Source organism: Anopheles coustani, chromosome 2 (assembly GCF_943734705.1).
Source record: "Anopheles coustani chromosome 2, idAnoCousDA_361_x.2, whole genome shotgun sequence".
Classification (NCBI taxonomy): Eukaryota; Metazoa; Arthropoda; class Insecta; order Diptera; family Culicidae; genus Anopheles; species Anopheles coustani.
The window spans coordinates 84,368,968-84,392,057 of NC_071289.1; the positions used below are offsets into that span (position 1 = coordinate 84,368,968).

The 23,090-nt window shown below is 45.5% G+C and overlaps 1 protein-coding gene across 1 annotated transcript in view; it reads right to left on the reverse strand.

Annotated features, from left to right (window-relative positions):
* LOC131267650 (high affinity cAMP-specific and IBMX-insensitive 3',5'-cyclic phosphodiesterase 8) overlaps positions 1 to 23,090 on the reverse strand; it is a 101,198-nt gene that overhangs the window by 41,913 nt on the left and 36,195 nt on the right. Inside the window, exon 4 of the mRNA XM_058270577.1 lies at positions 8,669 to 8,704. Within this exon, the coding sequence (XP_058126560.1) occupies positions 8,669 to 8,704 (36 nt within the window). The remainder of the gene's footprint in view (positions 1 to 8,668; positions 8,705 to 23,090) is intronic.

The window sequence follows — 23,090 nt, forward strand, 5'->3', positions numbered from 1 at the left end:
ATTGTTTTCAGGGGAAACGGGTTGTTTGACCGTCCCACCCAAAGCTCGCGAGCCTCAGTGGCTTTTGCCGGCCCAGCGGACGGGCGAAAGTTATGATGTCCGCGGGAGACGTTCGGAGACGGCACGCGGTTTACGCAACTGGTAATGATTTTTTTCGGCTTATTGCGCATTGTTTCATCCTCCTCTTTTGGTACATATTGCTTGTTTTCTTCTCATCGGTTTGTTCACTTTCCTTCACGAAACAACCTGTTGCCAAATGGACGATTCCGGCCCGATGGGAGGAAATATTCGTACAGCTTCCGAGGGGAGGAAAAACAGTCAACAAGGGGATGTTAGCGGTGGGCAGCCAATGTTCGCAATTGCTGCGCCGGACCGGAAGTTGCCTCACCATGCGAACGATCTCACTCTTTGGCGAGTGCGTAATTTCAAGCTGAGTCCACGGCTTGGCGTGCGATCATCATTCCGTCATCGGATCGGACGACGGTTCGGCTTTTGTAATTTTCGATCCAACCGAGGAGAGAAAGGAGGGGTCAAACTCCCATACCGAGGGGGGGGTTGGGGAAGACGTAAGATAAGAAACTTGCAAAATAAAAAGAAAAACCCACCTTCAAACAACCCATCAAGCAACATTTTCTCTTTGGTTGAAAAATGGGTTTTATCGGAAAGGAATTTTCTCGCCTCAAATTACGCTCATTGGGAAATTAGGAAAAGCCAACCCGGGCGAGGGGGAAATGATCTTTACCGAGCGGCGGACGTCCGTAGCTTGTGACCGATGTTAATGGTATTTTGTCTGTGCACCTTTTTTTTGGGTTCATAATTTTCCCCGCCAAGCAAATTGCATGGCAGGTTGATACACTTCGCGAATAAACTCCTCAGTTTTCCTCGTGTTTTATATTGCGTTGCGATGGGACCGCATCCCGATCGCATCGCATTTGGGCTGGCGCAGATAATTTCGATAATTGAAATAGAAAGTATTTCAACGGCAAACCGATGCGGTCATCTGCACGGTCGCCACCCTTTCGGAGAAGGTGAAGGGATGAAGCGAAGGTTTGATGAGCCAATTACGGGTGTCGGTTGATTTCTTACTTTATTCCGATGCTACTTTTTGCCACCATTCTTTCACCGATCGCGCGATCCGATCCGGGTCCGGGCCGTTGTTTTTGGACCCCTACGGCGGAGGGTGTGTAATTACTTTCGGGAAGGGATACACACCGAAGGGTGTGACCGCGACGGGTTACCTCAGTGGGACGTTGGTGGGTTTTTTTTTCTGTGTTTTGCCCATTCGAATCACGTGACGATCGCTCGGTGGTGGGTTGGGTCGAAAGTTGCGCTCAAGGGGTGAAAGGAACGTTTAGTTTGATCGAATCAATCCGACACGGAAAAGGTTGAACTTCCGATTGACAGTTGATTTAGCCAATTACAAGATACAAATCAAGTCTTTGTGTAGGTTTATTTTAAAAATTAGAAAAAAATTAGAGACTGATGAAATGAACGAAAAAGTTACATTTTCAATGTTGTCACTTAATTTTATCTCAAAAGAAGGTAGTATTGTCTCTAACGCATCCAAGAAATCCCGAAAATAAATAAGGTAATTCGGGGTTTTCTAGATAATTACACCGAAACAACAATAACCATTATTTAACTTATACTTTAAAACTAATTTGTCACTATTACAATAATTTTTTATCGTTTTTCCCAGTGCATTATTACGCATCTTGAAATAAGCACAAAAGCGTTGAATGTTGAGATATAAACTTTTAGTTTATCAATTTCCTATTTGTTTGTGTTTAGTTTATCAATTTCCTATCCACCTGCAACTCAGACAGCTTTTAAAAATAATTTTTAGTAACAAACATTAATCTTCATATTTACATTAATTCTAAATAAAAATTATTTTAGACAGGGACAAAATTGAAATCAGAAGACAAAACCAGATGAACAAGAGACAAAAGCTGATAAGTTAGGGACAAACTCTGATGCATTAGAGATAGAATCTGATGTGCTATTTTAACCTTTTATCAGATGCGGTGAGTTGGAGGCAGTGATAGGAGGCAACGACTGTAAATCAAACGCGAAAAAGGATTACTATCCTGAAATTGTTCAATTCATTACGTGCGGTAAATTGTACATTATTACATTATTGTATTTATGTTGGTTTGTGAAGGCGATCAGAAAGATAAAATCTCAGAGAAAATGTTCAATGTCAAACAATAACTGATTGAAAAATGATATGAAAAAGGGGAGTTGGGGAGTAGTAGGCAAACAATTTATGAATATTGTACATCAAATTGCTCCGGTAAAATATTCATAACCAAGACAATGTTTTCCAATTTTCTAGCAAAGTTTTTAACAGAAAAAAATCCTAAAGGAAATCAATCAATGTTGTTTTGTTAATGAAGATACTACATTTCCTATGCAGGAAAATATCATTTTAAACTTAGAGATTATTCTATTCTACACATTGCCTTGTTATACTTAAATTCTTATTTTATACGACGACAAGCTGACCCGACGAACTTCGCATCGTCCAATAATAATAATACACTAATATTGAAAAAACAAAGCATTACAATTCAAGGGAAGCCCCATTGATTTGGTGTCTGAAGATGTCGACACATAACAATAACAGATCCATCTTTCAGTCAGACAAATCGAAAGAATGTTTTAAAATTCCAGTGAACGATTCATTTTCAATACGATTAATCAATTTATATGAGCGCAATGGTCCAGCTGGAGTCATTAGCATAGGTTTTGAAGCAGCTAATATTGTACGAGCACTCAACCAATCTTCGTTTCGATACTATGGAGCACATTTGTGATAAATCAGTTTTAGTTGAACCGAATTGGCAAATAGCGGGTTGCAAGCCCACATTACTATTCACAGAACAGAACATTTTTAATTCGAAGATTGGTGCTGGCATTTGAATTTCAGTCAATAGAATGCTACTACTCATAAACAAACTCCCAGTTTCAACCAACACCAATGCTTCATTAGATCATTCATTTTTTGTTCAAAATTTCCCTTTCAAAAGCGATGTGAAATATCTTCGGCGATGTCATTTTTATACGTATCTCACAATCAACAGGAGTTTTTATGGCTTCATTGAAATAATCTTAATATTAAGTATAGACACTTTAGTTATTGCAGTTCGTTTATAAATTTCAGTGATTATCACTGTCATGTACATGCTTCTCTCAAAGTTGCACACCATACTCATCGCTATCCGGAATGGCTCAAACAAATCGGAGGTATTCGTTTTCGATGGATTGTGTAAATTTGTTCTAAAGCAAAATGAAAACACATCTCTATGTCCATGTACCGGGCCCCCTTGCTTTTGAATAATCATTTCTCGGATGCATTTAATTCATATGCGAAGTAACTGCGAATCAAGCAATAATCTCGGAATAGAATCGCTGCTGCAAGTTGAAATCTTGCTTCTTGGTTTTTTTTTGCTTGCTGTACTCCTGACTCAAGAGTCCTTGGTGAATTCTTTAACCATTCTTTAAATGAACTGAACGATGAAATAAAAAACAAAAACTGTGGAATGCACAACAACGCATCAGTTCGTTTGATACTTATCTCATCACCTTCAATGGCAAAAACCGGTATATCCTTTCCGGCGACGTACTTGCAAAATTGTTTGATAGATTTCCCTGAACTTAAATACTCAACATTCATATGTGTTTTGCAACAAAGCTCTCAGCTGCCACTCAACAAAATACATTCAACACCTATCAGAACCTCAGATCAGATACGTGATCTAGGGGATCGCTTGTTGATTAACCGAGATGAAATTATTCGATGATCTGTGAATTCGGACTCATGATTTGTCACAATTTTCATTGGTATGGGTAAGAAGGAAAAAATCATTCCATTACTTCGTAAAGATTGGTCAAATAGTTTTTTAGTTTAAGTTATACATCGTATATTTGATTTGATTGTATGGAAAATGCTATTTTTACAAATCTTTCCATTTTCCGGCTTTTCCTTAGGGAATGTTAAAGATGTCTTTTCTTTAAACCATCCATGAAAAAAAAGGAACAAATAATCTGATTACATCGTCAAGATCGGCTCATCCGATTTGGGTTTTCGCGTCAAACAAACCAACACTCATTTTTATAAGTTTAAATTTTTTTGGAAAAAAATATTTTTCGAGTTTTCTGTGTTCCTGGTTTTCCCCAAGTATTTTTCTAACTTGCATTGTTTTTATTGGGCCAAAAGAAACAAATCATCAGGAGACTTTCTTGGGATAAGTCCAACCGTTTTCGTTAGAGAAGGTAAATTTTATTTTTTTATATAAGAAAAAGCCGTTTATACCGAGTTTTCCCATTTTCCGGCTTTTCCTTGGGAATTTTCAAATTCTCTTTTTTCCTAAACCTTCCTTGGGTAAAAAGGAACAAATCATACAAAGACGTCATCAAGATTGGTCCTGCCGATTTTGAGTTTTAGCATCACGAACATACAAACATTCATTTTTATAGATATAGAGAAGAAGAGATAGAGATATAAATTTTTTAACCGTTCTCCCCTTTTTCCTCTCGTGCGTTCTCGTTGCAGAAAATGGCAAAATTATATTTCCTGCTGGTGGCATTATGTATCATCGTACGAAGCAGCTACGGCGAGCCAAATTATCAACCGCAGCAGCCGCCCGGTGGCAACGACTTCAGTGGTGCCGGTGGAGGCGGTAACGCACTCTACAATGGCAACCAACAGCAGCAGCAGCAGCAACAGCCCCGACCATACCCACCGTCGCCGTCCCGGTTTCGACCGGTGGCACCGGCGACCACACCAGCGCCCACCTTTTTCCAGCGCATTTCCAGCTGGTTTTCCTTCCTCGGGGACGACAGCGGTGAGCGAAGGCCACAGCAACCTCACCCACAGCAGCAGCAGCAGCAGCAACAATATCAGCAAGTTGCCCAGCTACCACCACAACAAAGGCTACCTCCATCGGGTCCTGCGCAGTTTAATGCACCGGGAGTAGTACACCCTACGCCATCGGTGCAAACGCAGCAGCAACTGCAGTATCAGCAGCAACAATACCAACAGCAGCAGCTACAATTCCAACAACAGCAGCAGCAGCAGTTTCAGCAACAAAAACCGGTGCACGTGCCTCAACAACAACCACAACAAGAACCGTTTCCCTATCCCTTCCAGATCCGTAATGGAAGTCGCGCAACTCAGCTAACTCCGGTTCAAGTTCAGACTTCACCACAGCTGATAGTGGGTCAAGCAGGGTTTCAACCGAGTGCTCCGATATTGGAGAGCGGCTCGAGTTACCATGGTGCGGCCGTCCCACCTCATGCGCCGCCCTTTGTGCCTTCCACGCTTCAGCAGCAGATTGTTCCACCGGCAAGTGCATTCCGAGATCCAGAACCGACCACCGGCAGACCTCCAACCGGTGCGGGACCTGGCGATGTAAAATACCACCCGTGCAACAACGTTCCCTGGGTGCCGATAGCGGCTCCACCGGAGTATCCACCCGTGCGGAACCCCGGCGGTACGGTTGGAGTCGCACCACCACCGAAGGTGGCACCAAGTGGACCGAGTCCTCCGATCAAACTCCAAGTAGCGTCAAAGGGACAAGTGCAGTCGGTGAGTCCGTACGGCGGACCTTCAGCACCGGCAGGAGGACCGGAGCCGGCCATCATCACCGCCGCACCGCACGCCCAGCAGCTGATCCAACTCCAGCTGCAGCAGCAACAAAGTCAACTCCAAAACCTCCAACTACAGCAGCTTCAGCTTCAGCAGCAGCAACTTCATCAGGAGCTTCAGCAGTTGAAAACGACTACCACCTCAGGGGCACCCATCGTCCACACAGGTGCTCCCCCGATTGCGGCTCACTTCATCACAAAAGCTTCGGCGGACATCGTTGGCCCCTCAACGACGCTGCAACCGATCACGCTGAGGCAGGTGTCGGCATCGTACTTCACCAACAAGGAGTACGTGCCGCCAGCCAAACTGCTGCCGATCCAGGACGAGGGTAAACCGCTAGCCCCGATTCCACTGCCCAACCTGAGTGCGACGCCAATCCCGCCGCTCTACACGGCCGGCTCATTCCACAGCGATCCGTACAAGTTCTATCGACCCTACCGCCCGGTAGAGCCTATCCTAGAGCTCGGCCACGGTTATCCCGTCTCGTCGAAATCGATGTCCGACAGCTACACACGCTACCCGCACGATCCGGCCAAGAAGAACAACTCCATCTTCGACGTGGAACAGTTCGCTTCGTCAGCGTCCTCCTCCGTTTACACCACGGTGGCGTACTCGAACGGGGGCGAAGATTCGAAGCCCGAGGCGTCCGAGAAGCGAAACATAGCCACCAGTAGCAATGGCAGTAGTGGTGCCAATCTTCGCCCGTCGAACAACGTGGCCGGTGATGATGATACCGAGTACGATTCGGAGGAAGAACCAGAGAGAAGTCCACCTCGGACTAGGACGACGGTTGAGGTGTCCAGCATCGTGCCGCAGACGAGGTACTACGGCTCGACGACAACCAGTACGATGAGACCACCTTCAACGGTGTGGTATAGTACATTTCAAGACCAAACGACCCCACGATCGCCAGCACCATCATCATCACCACCACCACCTCCACCGCCACCATCGTCCACGTCCGATCTTGGCAACGGTGTGCAAATTATTTACTCGGCCAATTTGCAGACAAATTCTCCGATCAATCCGGTGAGCAATGGATTGAGTGATCACGACATCAACCACGACGACGATGACGTCGAAGAACCGACAGCTGTGACCGAGCGGCAAAAGGTGCTTTCCAACACCCTCGGTCCACCGACCATCATGGCATCATCGTCGACAACCCCCGGAACGACGATTACGGAGACGGACCCATCACCCACCGGAATTTACACGGAACCGTTCCGAATTGGTTCCAGCTTACCGGCGCAGTTCCAGCGCCAATCAACACCGGAACCGGCAAGTCAAACGGTGGGAGAATTGTCTACACCTTCCGTCACAACGGTCACGCCTCTGCCCTCGTCGCTGACGGCCACCTTCGGAGGCTACCAGAACCTGCAGCAGTCGACGAAGAAACCGAAACAGATCCAAATCATCATTCCTTATCAGACGTACAAGAAACCGGAACCCTTCCGGCCGCTGCCGGATTCGGTTCACCTGGACGACCTGGACTACAACGCACCGGAGGAGTCGAGCATTGTGACATCGAAGCATAGCAGCACGGGCCGATTGGCCGGACCGACGCCCGCAAAGTCGGCGAACGCCATTGACCATGCGGAACCGTCGAAGCATGGGACGCGCTTCATTGAGAATGACTCAGTGAAGTACTTCCAGAGTACGGCCCATCTGCGAGACATTCTGCAGCGGGAAACGACACAGCCGTTCTCGAAACCTCCCACCAAGACGCCTCCTAAGCCGGCCAAGGTGAAGAAGGTACGCCCGGTGGAGATCTCCAAGGAGTCGAAGCCGTTTACGGTGCGAGTTCCGAAGATGACACCGTTACCTCCGGTCATGAGCCTTAGTAGCTTGACCAGCGTGCGGGGAGGTATGGAGCGTATCACAACCCCGCTACCGACGGATCTTCCTCCGGGAACTCGAGGTCCACAATCGCAATCGGCCGAGCAGTTTGGGACGTCACGGCCCGCCGGGCCCCTGATAGCGCTCTCCAAGTACGCTAAACCGGTCACGCCACATTACGTGAATGTGACGCGCATCCGGGTCGCCCCGACGACGTACGCACAGAAGACGCGCACCACCATCTCGCAGCTGCTCCGTACGACCAAGATCATCCCGAAAGGTCCGAAGCTGTTCGGCAACGACCTGCGAGTTCCGGAGTCGACGAGGAGACCTCCGCTATCTCCGGCATCGACAACGTATGCTCACCATCGCCGAACCACGTTCCTGAGCAGCAGCTCAGGTGGCTCTAGTTCGACCTCGACAACATCACGACAAACCACCACGAGTACAACCCCGACGACCATTACCACCACGACGACCACCACCACCACCGAGCAGCCGGTTGCGGAAGAGTCCACCGTAGAGCCCATCTACGAGCGCAATGACTGGGACATCGATCCGAACGAGCTGCAGCGCAAGATCGACACCTGGACCGAGCAGGAGTTTGGCTCGGATGACTTTGCGCGCAAGTCCAGCACACTGTCGCTGCACCGGGTGACGAAGGCTATCCCCTGGGAGTTCCTCACGTCGACCATGTTGCCCTCGCTGCACGACCGCCCCGGGAAAGCGGGCGCCCGTTCCGGCTGGCACAACGTAAAAATTGCCATATCACCCATCACCAAGGAGAAGATCTACGTCGTGACGCCACAACCGTGGACGGCGGCGTTGCTCAACCACCATCACCACAATCACCACCATCATCACATCGATCAGGACGACACGAGAATCCTGACGCCTCGGTTCAGTGTGCGACCGACACCGCTGTACTACAAAGGTGGTGGCATCTTCCAGACCGGCTCGTCGACGGTGGATGTTTCACCAGAATCTGGTAAGTCCAATCCCCGTTCACGCTACCATGTAGATGTTTCAAGGTACACTCAATGTATGATCAATTGCTACTACTACGGGGTTAGAACTACCGTTTAACTACAGGTCTCCACGGTGGTGCTCAGGTGACTACGGAAAACGACTACTAGCTTGGACTAACATCCAGTAAGAAAATGTACAGTAACTTACAGCATAACCTGGCTGACGAGTATTGGTGAAACTTACCTGCAAAGAAAAAGAAAACAAAAATAGGGAGTTTTATTCGAGAAGGTACACTCAAGCAATAGACACACAGTGACATGTAAATGGACGATAATTAACGAAAGTTAAATAAACAAACGATTAAATGCACAGAATACCTGAACAACATGAATACAAAAAAAAACTTTTTGCTCACTTTTGCAGCATTGACATGGTCATTTCAAAACCATTTTTTGTGGAAAATTGGCTATCTCATAACAAATTATGACTTATTTAAATTACAAATTGATTGAAAAACACATTGTAAGTCGTCAACTGTCACATCATCCATTTTGCGAGTGTTTACAACAATCAACAGCAGCCATTTACACCAATAAAGTAGAGGACTTATATCGTAGTAGGCTAAAGTACTGAAAAAAATGTGTCCTTTGGGAAGCCTACGTTATAACCAAATTTGAACAAAAATATTGGACTAAAAAAGTGAACTAAAAAGCATGAGTTACCATTTCCGTGTTACTTCAGTACTTTGTAAATTCGTAAATTTTCTAAATTGAAGTTAGGAGAGAATTATGTAGTTCTACGTCTGATGTCGTACTGTTGAAAAGACAGTTTTATCCTGCTAGAGGGCATGTTAAAATAGACATTAAAAACATAAAAAAATTAAATATCAAACTAAATTTTCGTATGAATAATGCTTTTCTGATATAAATTTCAATCCAATTGAGGTCCACAAGAAATTTGTATTTTCCGGAAAATTGAAAAATTGATTATTCATTGCCTTTTTATTGTCCTCCCTCTCCCTCCGCCAGTGAACGATCTCCTGGAGCAGAAACCGAAGCATCGATTCAGCAGCCTCGGCGGCGGAGCGAACCTGAGCGGAACCAGTGGGACGAAGGGGAAGCAACACCTTCTCCAGCAGCGAAAGTACGTGCGGAAGAAACTGCCCTACGTAACCGGACGGCCAGGTTCCAGCCGGGAGGATGACGTGTAACGTACGGTGTCGGGAAGTTGCGCCAATGTCGGGAGAAGGCATTATTTTTAAACCGGAACCAAAGGCCGATAATAAACAAAACATAAAGAAAGAAAAAAAACGGGAAGTTCCACAATACCATACCTGTTGTGGGTTTCGCCAGGGTAAGGTAAAGGGCAAGGACGAGGTACAGGGTCGGACACACCCGTAAGCAAATGCTGGCCCAAATGTACAGAAGAAAGGGCGAAAGTAGGTCTCCCGGGAAGGAGAAACAGTAGAAATAGGCCGGCACGAAACAAAATGTGCACAGATAAGCGAGGCGAGTTAGGCGGACAGATAAATAATACTAGGTAAATATAAATCAGTGTATCAAAGAGGGCGACGGTCGCCATTTGTCACGGGCGTGGTGTGTCGTTTCACGCCGCTTTATCGCGCTCGTTCGTCACACCGGTGAAGGCCGGTGGAGTGTGACACGAACCGGCTGGGGAAATGGAGTCATTGGACATGGTTTGCGTTTTTTCGTAACCCCATCCATGTCACGGTCTGGAACTTCGATCTGATATATCGGAGAGAACATAGTGCGTCCTTCCCGCAAACTCTGGGGAAGGCTGCATCCAAAAACCCTTGCAAGTCTGTGATCGATCGGTGGTGTAGTATCTAAGCTGGCTGTTAGATAACCCGGGGCATTCCGATCGATCGTTAGGTAGGAAACTTATGCTACAAAAACCTCATACTAGATAAACTACCGGTATCGTTAAAGAGAAACAAAGATGTCGATACCTTTTTAATGAGTACTTAACAGAAAAAACGCACATTCCTTTAGGTTAATTTTAAACCGATTTTGTTGGGGTGATGTAATGAGAAGTTAGCGCCACCCAACGTAACTATCCTGTGGAAATAGTTAGTGAAACAATTTCTCCCCCACGGGCAGCAGGGTGACCTCGCACGATTTTACGTTCGCCAAACGCATCGTTACGGGGAGCCATCATCTTTCCAATGATTAATTGACCGCTTGCGGTGGTGATGATGGTCGGGGTCATCACCGGCGAGAAGCAAAACCGAAGCAGAGAGAAAATAGAAAATTAGGAAGAAACAAAAAAAAAACAAGGTACTACAAGCTGCGGGTTCAATGAAAGTGCGTTTGAATAAAGGGATAATTAGCAAATGGTGCAAAAAAGGGAAAAATAAAAATAAGCGAAACAATCATGCGATGTGCCCTGGGAACTGTATAGAGTACGGCGTTTGGAAGGTGTCAAGGTGCAACGTGCCGTAGGTTGATAGCGTGGCGGGGTAAAATCAGTGGTAGAAAGTAAGAAGGAAAGCGACGAGTTTAAACGATCGACGGGGGAAAAATCGAACCCTTATAAACCCCCGGACACAAGCGGGCACAAACGGTTGCTTAAGATGGTTGGAGTTAAGGAGGATAGGCTAATTACGCTGGGGCAAGCTCTCATATGGCCTAATCCCTCCCCAAATCGATCGTTAAGTCGAGGGAAAACTGTGTACATTATTTCATTCCACGAGGATGGAGGGCAGCGGGAGAAGAGAGATATTTAAAGAATTAACTTAATTTCGAGGGAATAAGTTATAGTGAACTCCGTGTACAGTGGTGTATGTATAAATAAATCGTGACATGAGTCAAACACTTAACTGAAACAAAAACAAAAACTTAACACTGAGTTGCGTAAAGGTTTTCCACCGGTCCACACTTGTAAGGCGTACAGTGAGAGTAGGAAAAATAAACGCACGCATAAACGGAAAAACTTGCCGAAGGTAAACAGAGATCGGTGTGGGAAAATGTGTGGTGCCCATGGAAAGGTGAAAGAAAACTGAAACCAGTGGTGATAACAATAAAGCGAAGAAACATGTCGGGAACGATGCTGCGACGATGAGGCAGCGAAAGAAAAGCGATGACTTACATCGGAGAAGAAAAGCCGAAACGAATAAAAGAAACAAAAGTATTAAATTAAATTGAATGGGAACTGTTGCGTTTCTTCTTTGTTTACGTCCGGCGGCGGTTATCATAATGCTCCGGGAGTAACGCAGAATCCGCGGGGTGGAGAAGAAAAGCGCCCCAACTCCTTTTCATCACGCACCGTTTATTGGAAGGTAACGAAATCGAAAGCGAATGTAAGAAGGAATTCTCACGCATCTTTTTTTTGTTTTGTGTTGTGCTGTTTCTGTATGGTATGATCTTGAAAGGGTCGGTTTGTGTGCATGCGTTGGTCGCTTTATGTTATGATTTTTCCCCATTGTGTAGTTGTTTCCCGACGCCAAGATGCACGTCGGCTCGGCTCATCATTTTTACTTTCTAGCCAGGGGGTTTCTCTTCTCATTTTTCCGCGAGTTCCGGGCGAACTTTAACCTCAACAGGGAACGGTTTTCGTACACATCGTGCTGCCCAGTGAGCTCCGCTAATCTTGATGGTGATCGTTGATCGTAATAAAGTGTGATTGTATTGTTTTGAAAGAAAAACCAAAATCCAAATAATTCGTCTAAACTCAAACATTACAATAAATTCCAGAATAATTTAAACGTAATAAATTTGTGGTCCATAATTTTATACTACTCATTTTCATACCTTGAAAATGTAAGTAACAGCATATACTTTGGTGCGAGTTACGTTAAAAACGTTATTAAAAAAAATAAACAAAACTAAGCACTTGAAAAAAGGGATTAACTCTGAGGCAGTTATAATTGAATTATGTTTCTCTTCTTCGATCATTCTTTTGGTATAAAAAACGAAAATTTAAAGAACGAAAGGCTAGACAAAAAGGGGTTTTCGTCACTGGTTTTCACCGCCGAAGTAAAATCCCGAGAATCCTTTGTTCCAATGTTCATTTTACTTACTAAGACCTTATCTGGCGTCTGCCAGCGATGGAAATTCGAAGAGAAAAGAACGAAGGTTAGATGAGCATTTTCACATCCCTACGAAATATCTCAGTGCTATAAAAATCCCAAGTGCTGGGCACTAACAACCCTTTCCTGAGAAGTGGCCGGTTCAGCTAAAAACGAGATAATTGCAACCAATCGTAGCCCAATGGCACCCACGTTCCCGCCTTCTGACTGCTCGAATAATCTGTGGCGAACTTTGGTTTCACAAACTAATCAGTAATTAACGGGAGCGAATTGCAAATCTCATTCTGGTTCAGCATCCAATAATTGGTTGGCCGAAGTGAACTGACCCGATTGCGGCATAGCTTGTCAGATGGCGAGACCGGCTCGTCGTCGGGAAGCAAAAACCCAATCCACTTCCTACCGACTCGAAACTGACCGAAGTGAACGAAGAAAACAAGCACCAACCGAGCGGAAAACTTCACCGAAAGAAAACCCTCCTTCGGGGGAAGGTAATTTCCAGCTTGATCCATTAAACGTCGACCGAACTGGCAGCGTCAGAGCAGTGATAACATTTTCGGAAGGGTAAGTTGGCTTGGTTCAGGAAAGTTACATCGGTTTGGGATAAGGAATGAAAATAATCGATCGCCTGTCGGAGTCAGAAGGTGATAATTTCACTGTTTTCTACATTTGCGAAGAAAGTTGGATATCGGCGAAATCGATTAAAATAAACAAGAAGGGATTTCTTAGTGTCAATCAAAGTGAAAATCACAAAAGAAAAGGTGTTAATGGACCCTGAGTGAAAAAAAACGCCCGAGTTTTGAATGATTTAATACGTTACGAAACAAAAGACTTATTGTTTACCGACGGCTGGTAAAAGGATATTATTAAAAACTCTTTTGTTGTCAAATTTTACAAAGCTTCTCCATTAGCTAAGAAGGGTATGTTGTTTCAGTTAATTAATATTTAATTCTTTTGATTTTCTTCTTTTGATTCAATTGAATAGATTTCTGAATACCAACTGATTAACATTGATTGACAATGTAAATATGAAGTTCCAACCACATAAAGGTTGGTAACATAAAAATGGATTTGATCGCAATCTACCGATCCAAACAAGTTTGAATCTCAACGGGAATGGAATAAAATGGATTATCGAGGTTGTGTTTTCACCCAGTTCATCCTGTGCCCAGCGAGACCTCATTAAAAGTTCATCACCTTCGCATTAATTTACAGTCACTCGCCTAAACCGCTGATCTCATAATCTGCAGCTATCATCAGCAAACGGAACTGGAGATGTGCGAAGCTGCAAAGTGAAGACATTCTAACTCAATTCACGAGGCAAACCCGTGCTGCAGTGCAGAAACCAGAATGGCCGGCCATCGGTCACCATCATCTTATCTTCATCAGTGTCGGGCGCAACCGAGATGCTACCGGGAACTAATTACAATCACTAATGGCCGCTAAATTCTGCAATTAGCAACTTTATCCATTTCAATATCCACACAACTGCCGACCACTGTTGGTGTGCTTGGTAGCGGCAGGATCCGGGGGACGGCGAGAAAGGACGTATCATCGGTATAAAGAAAAACCCCATAAAAATGCAAAACCATCCACTGGTGACTTTTCCGCCGGCCGTACGGCATTGTTTACGGGAGAGCAAACAAAATTTTCCTCCTGTCAGCCACGTCCGAACGGCTGGCGGAAAGTAATGAATTTATGTATTTTTTAAGTTTTCTTCTCGGAACCAACGGCAAGCCGAACTTCTGGCTCATCCTGGCACCGTTCGTCTCGAAGGCGTTATCAATTCTATCACCCCGATGTTTGCTAGCTTGCCAAGCTCCGAAGAGACACCAGCACGAGGATGTTTTCGTGTTGCTCCGGTATAACAAACGCCATCCCCGTAGCCAAGGGAAGTTTCATTTACTTTTATTGTGCCAAAGTCCACGGTCCGGTGCTAACTTTTTAATGGAAATTGGATGTCGAGTCGAGCTCGTGTCGGAAGTGCACTGGCAAGGACTTGGCCCGAAACGAGATGCGGGAGCGATCGAGGGACGAGGAGGACATCCAACAACAGGGCTAGTATTTTCTTCAACTTTTACTTTGAATGTTCCTCCCTAGCAGATAGAAGCACCGACCGACCGACGGCGATGAGGTTCCTGCTCGAAAGGGCACCAATATTGCCTGCTGAAATGTGCATCATTAGCATTGCTTCGGTTCGGTCGCAATCGATTTTGTCCGATCGTTTCGCCCCCCACACCCGGTGGAACAAATAAATGCTTGTCATCCCCGAAGCGTACGACCAATATCGGATGCTGCACACGGCAAATGGATAGTGTGTAAGTTTACTCGAACGAAAAGAATCAATACGGAGGCAGTAGATTGTCCGCACTGCCGGTTGCTGAGGATATTGTCCTACATCCTTGCAGGGACCGACCATAAAGCCATGCGCCCGGATGTATCGTGCGAAGAGGGACACCTTTTCACAGCTCAGCAAACATCGTACCGAACGATTTATGAAGGCCGAGAGTGGGTTTATTTTTATCTGCCCGGCACACAACGTCCGAGATATTGTCCTTTTCGCGCTCATCCGAAAGGACCGAGCGGATCAATCAACCATGTTTGATCCTTCGTGTTGTAGGTCACAAACTTTTCGTTCAACGAAAATAACAGAAAAAAAGAAAAGTATACCACATTTTTTAAATAATCTAAATCTGAAAACAATGATTTCTAACATTTAGATGCGAACGACACCAACGATAATAAATATTTCCTAATGTGCGCTTTTCGGAACAAGCAAGACAGAAAAGACAAGTCCTTAATCTCTTCAACATTTTCCGGCTGATTACACAAAAGTGGCCAGCAAAGTTAATAACCCAACCGTATTGTGTTGTCGTGTTTGACACAGACTTCATTTGCGATTTTTTTTTCACCAAAGGATATCTTTTCCACTCCCATTAGAGTCTACATCGTGTCCTGGTCTTGCCCGAGTTCGAGTATCTTTTAATGATTGCGTTGTTATCTGCCCGATACACGGCCATTCATCGGTAAAAAACATGCCCTTAGGCTTCACAAAGATCGATAAATCGGTGGAGGCCGAATGACGTTTTCCTAGAACGAGCTCGGTTGGAGCTCAGAGCTTCGGTTTTTAAAAATTAATCCCTGCCAGCCGAACGTGATAAATTTCATTTGAGCAAAACTTTTAAGAGCCGAACACTGTCAATAACGCAAAGTAAGAGGTAAGTGGTAAAAAAGAGCGCCCGAGAGTTGAATGAAAGCAGCTCACGGTAAATGAAGATTGCTTTTCGTAAGCAGATAAAAGTTTGACACTTGCTTATTCGCGGGAAAAGGCAGCTCGACGGAGCCGGGTTGGAAAAGTGGAAATATACAAAAGGGATTACACTCCCATTACGCTTGGACATGGTGCGATTCGAATGAAGGGTAAACAATCTTTCCCTTTAATCTTGTTCAATATTCGATAAACCTTGCAATCTTTAGCTTCTCGAGGCAACAAAGACCCGGCTTCTTTTTCTTAAAGTGATGGATTAACTTTACCTGCTTGTGCTGAGACCCGGTAGATGAAACTAAAAAATTTAATTAAAAAAAAACAGTTCAACAACATTGTAACAATCTTTCTTGCAACGACCGCAGCTGAACGAGACCTCTCAAAACAGATTGATCCGTGCGCCATGAAGTTTGTTCGTTACGAAGTTGGTCGTGCTTGTGGCGTGTCGGAAGAAAGTATATTTGCAGGAGCTCAGCCCGCGGTTGGTGTGAATGTAGGCGTTTGTGCGGTTGACTGGAGCTGGGTATGCACTGGGAGTACCTTTCAGGCAAACCGCGAAAATTTTCATCAATGAACCATATTTTTTTCGTTTCAATGGAATGAGTTCAGTTTGGGAGTAATGAAGGCCGGTTAAAATTAATTATTATAACTAGAGGTAAAGCTTAAAAAAATAAGCTAGGCCATTGTAAACGAACGTTACGTTTGTAAATCCATTTTAAGCAAATGGCAAGCTATAAAATTTGAGTTCTGATAGGCATGGAATTAGTAGTGATTCTTTTTTCATTGGAAAGGAGAATTATTTCGACAAACAACTACCCTTTGAGTATCTAGTTTCTTTGGCAACGGTTTAAAATGGTTCAAGTTATTCGGTACCCTGCACGAAAAACCACAAATTACATACGAGTGGAAACCAACGTACATTGCAGCTAACGAACGAAAAAGGGAAACCCAACGATCCGAAAGGAACTTGCTTTGATCAATTTCCAACGAGCAAACTGTTTGCAAGTTAGGAATGTGACGAATACCTTTTTTTTACAAAATATTTATTCAAATCAAAAGATACGCTTCGAATAGGTATTTTGGTATGTAATGGGAATAAAACAAAGGAATTTGTGGGGCATTTCAAGTGTGAGTTGACATTGAGGAATCTGTTCAAATTCTGCAGTGCATAATTTAACTAAACCCAACCGCCAGGAGTGAGGTCTAACTTTCAAAAAAGGTTAACAACATACGACCAACATTCAGCTATTCAACACGTTGCCATTGAGCGAGGAGCATGTATGGGACATTGTACAAGCGGGCGCATTAAAACTCTTAAGTCGACTCCCTGTCACCATGGATTGTGTAAGCTATGTTGAAAGCTTGTTACGACCAAATTGGATGCAATTAACTGCTTCATCCTCGGTATATAGCTCAAACCGACCAGCAAAGCAAACCACCTTTTTATGAGCGCCCTGCGTGTCCTAGAATGACTTCCTGCAGTAAAACATCCTTTGAAGTGCCCGACACGCAGGCACTTGTCCGGGCACATGGCTGACGAATGGATTAGCCGCAGAGTTCAAATTAAACGCCAACCAACCGCTGGCTTGGTCGCTCTTAGCCTTTGGGATTCAAAATCTGCCAGCGCGTCTCGTCGACTACTACTTGAGGGCAGCTACAAAGCCAAAGGTTCAGCTCAAGTTGAAAGTCGATTGCTCTTGTAGATTGATTAAAATCTAAGCGGTTTTAAAGGGCCCCGTGGGGGCATAAGCGGCGTATGAAGTAGCAGAGTGTAGTCGCTGCTAGACAGTATGGAGACGAAGATAGACATAGATAGTAGATAGGATAACAACACAAAATCGGATGAACCTGAAGATTAGGCTAGTTGATAGTAAAACAAAACTAAAAATCACCTCTAAAAAGCTGGTATAACTTTTAAAGAAGATATTTTCCGTATGTTTTTCAACCGGTCCCAAAGTTAGAAGGCTATATCCATCCACTTTATGTTTATTCCTGGCTTTTAACACACATCATTGACGCTGTCACGCTACGATTCCTTCTTCCCGATAAGTAGTTAGAGCGTGTAGCTGAACTGAATGCAAGACTTGACTTACATCCACCGTGTGTAACCGGAAGGCAAACCATATCAGCGGCGGTTTCACCCCGTCGCCCTTTTCCATAGCCGTACGATCCTACCGATTGCGGCATGTGAAACGCTAATAGTCTTAAATAAATGAAAAAATATAAACCCGCCCTTAAGGACTATTTTCCCACGACCCTCCGATGGTTTCGCTATTGTAGAAGCCTGTTCGGATTCAAAAGATTCACTTTCGCCAAGCGGGCAAAAAAAGGTAGTTTAAATATTTGCAGGAACCAAGCAGAGAGGTTGTGTGCTGAAGGGGCCCATGATAGGGCAAGAATGGCAATCGTGCAATGAGGCATAACTAAGAAGGATGTTATGGAAGCATGGTACACCATGTTTATCCTACACAACGACAGTCTACGGTATTTTGCTTGCGTCGCGCAAAGTTCTACGAAGACAAAAGAGTACTCCCGGGAACTTCCGATGGAGTATAGTATTGCTCAAAGTTTTTGTGAAAGTGATCTCATCGAAACGGCAGAGCTCGTTGATAGAATGAAGCTCTCAACAATCGGTGCCATGGTTTAATATATGCATGTTTAGCTCCACTCCATTCTCGGGACGGTGAAAACTGATAAAAAAAAGGTGTACGTACAACGCGACTCTCCGGGCGTGCAGTGAACGGCGGTGCCAGATAGACTCTAACGGCGGGACCTGATTCCAAGGCTGCGGACGTGGACTCCGGTCGGCGAAGCCATCCGTTCCCTAGCCCGTCGGTAAATATACTCTCGTAGCTTCGTGCTCCACAGCTCAACGGGCCTTGCTGCGCGTGCTAACAAGCAATTAAATGCAGCCATAACACGCTTTTATAGAACCGTACCGTTGCCGAACTCCCGCGCTCGTCGTACTTGAGTCTTCTATCTACGTCAGAGCCGTTTACTTCAAACCCCTTTCCCCGCAACGCTTGCTTCCAGCGTTCCACCATTCGATGACTTCCTGCTGTGATGTGGGCTTGTCTTTTGCCGGTGGTATCGATAAGAAATTCCCGAGCGCTAACCCTTCGATGCCTGCAGCTGCATCTGCAGCGGCAACACTAGGGGAAATAGGGCGACTGACTTTTGCTCACCACAACCACAAACACACATACCCACAACTGCGTCATCTGTGTGCTGCAACCTTCACCTTTATTCACAGGCAGACCCGTAGACTCGTCACTCCATGGTAATTTTATTGTGATCGGTTCTGGGATTTATCAGGTCCGTGGTTCCGGTGAATCGGTGTCCAGATGAACTTTGGCATCATAGTTCGTAGGTGCACAGGAGACAGAAACCGACGAGAATATGAAAGCAGTAATCACGAACGGCAATTCGTAAATGTCTAGCATATTCCAAGAGTCACGCTCTCAATGCATCTTCTTTAAATCACAAATTCGTAGAAATTACTATACCATGTGTTTTTTTAATGACTATATATCCTATAGTGGGACTTGTCCTCCAAGGAGAGTTACTGTGACCTATTGATTAACGGTATGTTGTACCTACTGGTAAATCCTATATCCCATGCGATGTGAATAGACAATCTAATTTCAAAATGTTTGTGGTGTGTTGAAAAATCTATGTCAACAGAGGATTTTATAATTTCTTCTCGGACTTATGAAGCAGTATATTGTGAGTGTATATAATATCGTATGGGGCGTATCTACTGCTAGTGAGACTATAAATGGATAATTTTTTCAGTCCAGATTGAATTTAACATTCAAGACTATCTTCTTTGATATATACAAGCAGAACTTGGATAGGAATGCATTGAACTTCCGAGATCTTCACGATAATGTATATTCCGAGGAAAGGCTCTTGACGATGAATGCCTTACAATATGGTAATGGTTGTAAGCGGCAGGCTATAGAGCTTCCATTCTGACATTTCTTCCAATTCCGGTTGGTTATTTCTTGTTGCTGGTGTCTAATAAGATACCAATTATTCGGTGCATACTCATTGAATGTAGGAACCAATTGAACGTCAAGAATTATGATTGCTGTTCGTTCAATTGGCTCAAAGATGATTAAATACCCTGGGAAAAATAACTTTACAGGCAGTTTGAACTCGGAAAAGAAAACCGTACGTAGCAGGCTGTGCATCTTCGAACTCTGGGTGCGGTATCTGATTGTGCGTAAGATTGAGCAACTAGTCAATGTTGTCGATAATCTCGATTGCGTGTAGATGTGGCAGGAATGTAAATTGGAATCCCTTGCGCACCGACGATAGTTTTCCTCGACCATTGCCCGAGCGTACGGCAAAAACCAAGATCGAGCTTACTATCTCAAACTTTCCGGGCACAACCGAACGTGCCCCAAGATGCTATCTCGCTGAGGCTGCGCAACAAATACCCATACACTGCCTGCCTACGGTTGCCACAGCTGATAAGCTCCAGGTCCGCTGAAGGGCAGTGGGTATGTCGGCACACGCAAGGCAAGGGGAAAACTAACAGCAGGCTATATGAATACTTATCACGATGCTTCGTTCCGCTGGCCGTGTGAGTTTCGTGGTGAGTTTATGGGAGTAGTAACATCGTCCACCTGCTGCTTGCCGAGCGAAAAACGACCCGAACCAACGGCGGAACGGTTGGTAAGAATTGGTGCACCCGAGCAAAGGACCACTTGGTTTTTATTTTTTGTTGAAAGTTTCCTTCAAAGAAGAATTGTGCCAACTTTACCAGCAAGCGTCCTCCGATCTAGGAACTAAGTTCAAGGGCCAATGCCGGTGGGAACGGAACAGCGCAACGCCATAGTAAAAGTTGCAAATGGAGTCCAACGTAAGCTTCCTCCTTTGCTTGCCAGTGCAGACATTCTCTTTGTATTCTCGGGCAAAGCATTGCGAAGTTAAAGTTTCGCAAAGTTTCACAAACTAACATCACATCACTTTGGGTTTGCAGCTTATCTAAACAGTAGACCGCAGACGGACACAACCCCTTTCGCTCCCGACTCCCGGATGCGAAAGCAACCGCAGGGTACCGCTCGGGAAACCATCGTTCGAGGTCTAGCCAAACGGCGACAAAGCGTGCTCAATCTTGTACACCAAAACTCAGCCAAAGGGGGCTTGGAGGTTTCCCACCATCTCGCGGTTCGCACGCAAGTGGAAGAAGGTATGCTAATTGGGAACTGGGGTGCGTATTGCATAACCCCATACCTCGTCGGAGGGGTCCGCGCGGGGGATGCCCCCTCGAAAATTCTTATCTTGCACTACGTTTCACCTGCTTGCGCACCAGAGCTTGGCGCGCCAGTTCCAACGAGAGTAATATGTTGGAATGTTCCACCACGAACGTGGCGAGTTTGTTTGCCTGGTTTCGTTGTAGGATTGTTTTGTGTGACGTATCCCCGCTCGTGTGCGGCTTCTGGTCCGGCGGAGTAGGTGTTTTGAATCACGTAGCCAACAGTGCTTGGGTTGGTGGACAAAGTTCTTCTTAATACCTCACTTTAAACATTTCAAGCGACATTAAGGTGGAAGCAATCTTCAGGGTAACTTCCGCGGAAAATTATCATTTAGATCTAAGGAAGGGCTAATCGCCGTTGGATTTCTGAAGTTCAAGCAGTACCCCACGAAATCATGCACATGTAATCACGCATTCACCCAACTACGCACGAAGTGTATCAAATTGGGACACTCGGCAGTCATCACCTTCACTATCACGTCGCGCCGCACGTTACCTTGGCGCCTTTTCGGAGCTACGATTTGGTATTGCCAGTAGGTTGCTTGAGAATTAGCGTCCGTCCGTCGCTATAAGGTAACACACACACACACACCCAGCTCAGTCAAACAATCAAGCGCCTCCAGGCCACCGTCGGCTCGCACGTCTTGGGAGAAATACAATGTGTGACTTCGACCGCCCCAGGGGTTGAGGGTTGTTCTGAACTCCACGAGCTTAGCTGCGGCGAGAGAACCACCGCGACGGATGGATGTTGTTAGATACTTTTACATGAGTTCAGCGCCAAGGATGCCACAGGTGCGGCGGTGCACAGCTACGATGGTGGGTGGTACGCGCCACAAGTGTTGGTGACGGTGATGGTGGTGGAGAAAAATCGTCATTCAGCGTGCCAGACATGTTGATAGACATCGGTCAATGTCAACCGCTGCTCGCATGACATGATATCATCAGCTCATTAGTATAGTTGACAATAGCCGTCGTTGACGCCGCGGGAAGCGAAGTGAGGAGGAGGGGTAAGAAAAGGGGGCCATCAAGAAGAACGAGCGGACGTCACGCGCCAACGTTTAGGACAGGGCGCGGGGAAGTGCAAGTGCAAGGTTTGTGGTAAGTGCCGTTTAATAGTAGGTCCAACATGAAAAATACCTTTGCATACGTTGCGGGGATGCGTGCGATACCGCATATCATGGTTACTTATCAAACATGGAAATCCTGAGCTATCTCTAGCCCTGAGATGGCATAGACTGAAGCATAACCGACGACAGACAGGCCTAAGACAAATTCCCTTTTCCGCGTAATGTGTCCAATTGCGTGCTATAATGCCCCAAATTCCACCCATCGATAGTTCCAGAGTAGACTCATGGCTACCGTACAACTAAACTGGCCAGAAAACACACGAGCACAGCGGACAACTTCTCACGTTGAAACAGAAGACGCGATTTTCAGCGACCTCCAAAACGGTCGGCCCCTCACGAACACGGACAGACGTGGCTTCCACAGCCGTATCTTATCGGAACAGGGTCCGTTGAAAACGGAAAGAAGATAGACGTAGCAGAGATTCTCATTCCGTGTGACGAACCTGAGCTTCGGCAAGTCCCGTAGCCATAAACCGGCGGTAAGTTGCGGCGCTAAAAGTGTCAGACTGTTTGGTAGCTCCATTTGCCAGTAAGACAAGCTCCTCATCCGCTCCACATCCGATACGCGGGAACAAGGGAATGATCAATCTTTTAGGAGCTTATCTGGGTCAATTGCACCATCGTGAAAATGACCGAACAATGTCCAAACAAAACGGTTGCCCAGTTTAACAACAATCACAACTGGAGCAAACCCCTTGCTGTGGCCTTGCAGCCACACACACACACACACACATCCGTTCCGCCCGTCGGGATGTCCGGAAGCGGATCAGATGTAGGTCCATCGATAAATGGCAACCGGATCGGAACCGCCCGGACGTACACAATCGACAACGATAGCGGAAATCGGATGTCAACGCGGCGCGTTGGAGGCGGATTTGTTGAATTATACTTCAATACCATCATCAATTGGCATTCGAGTCGAGCGA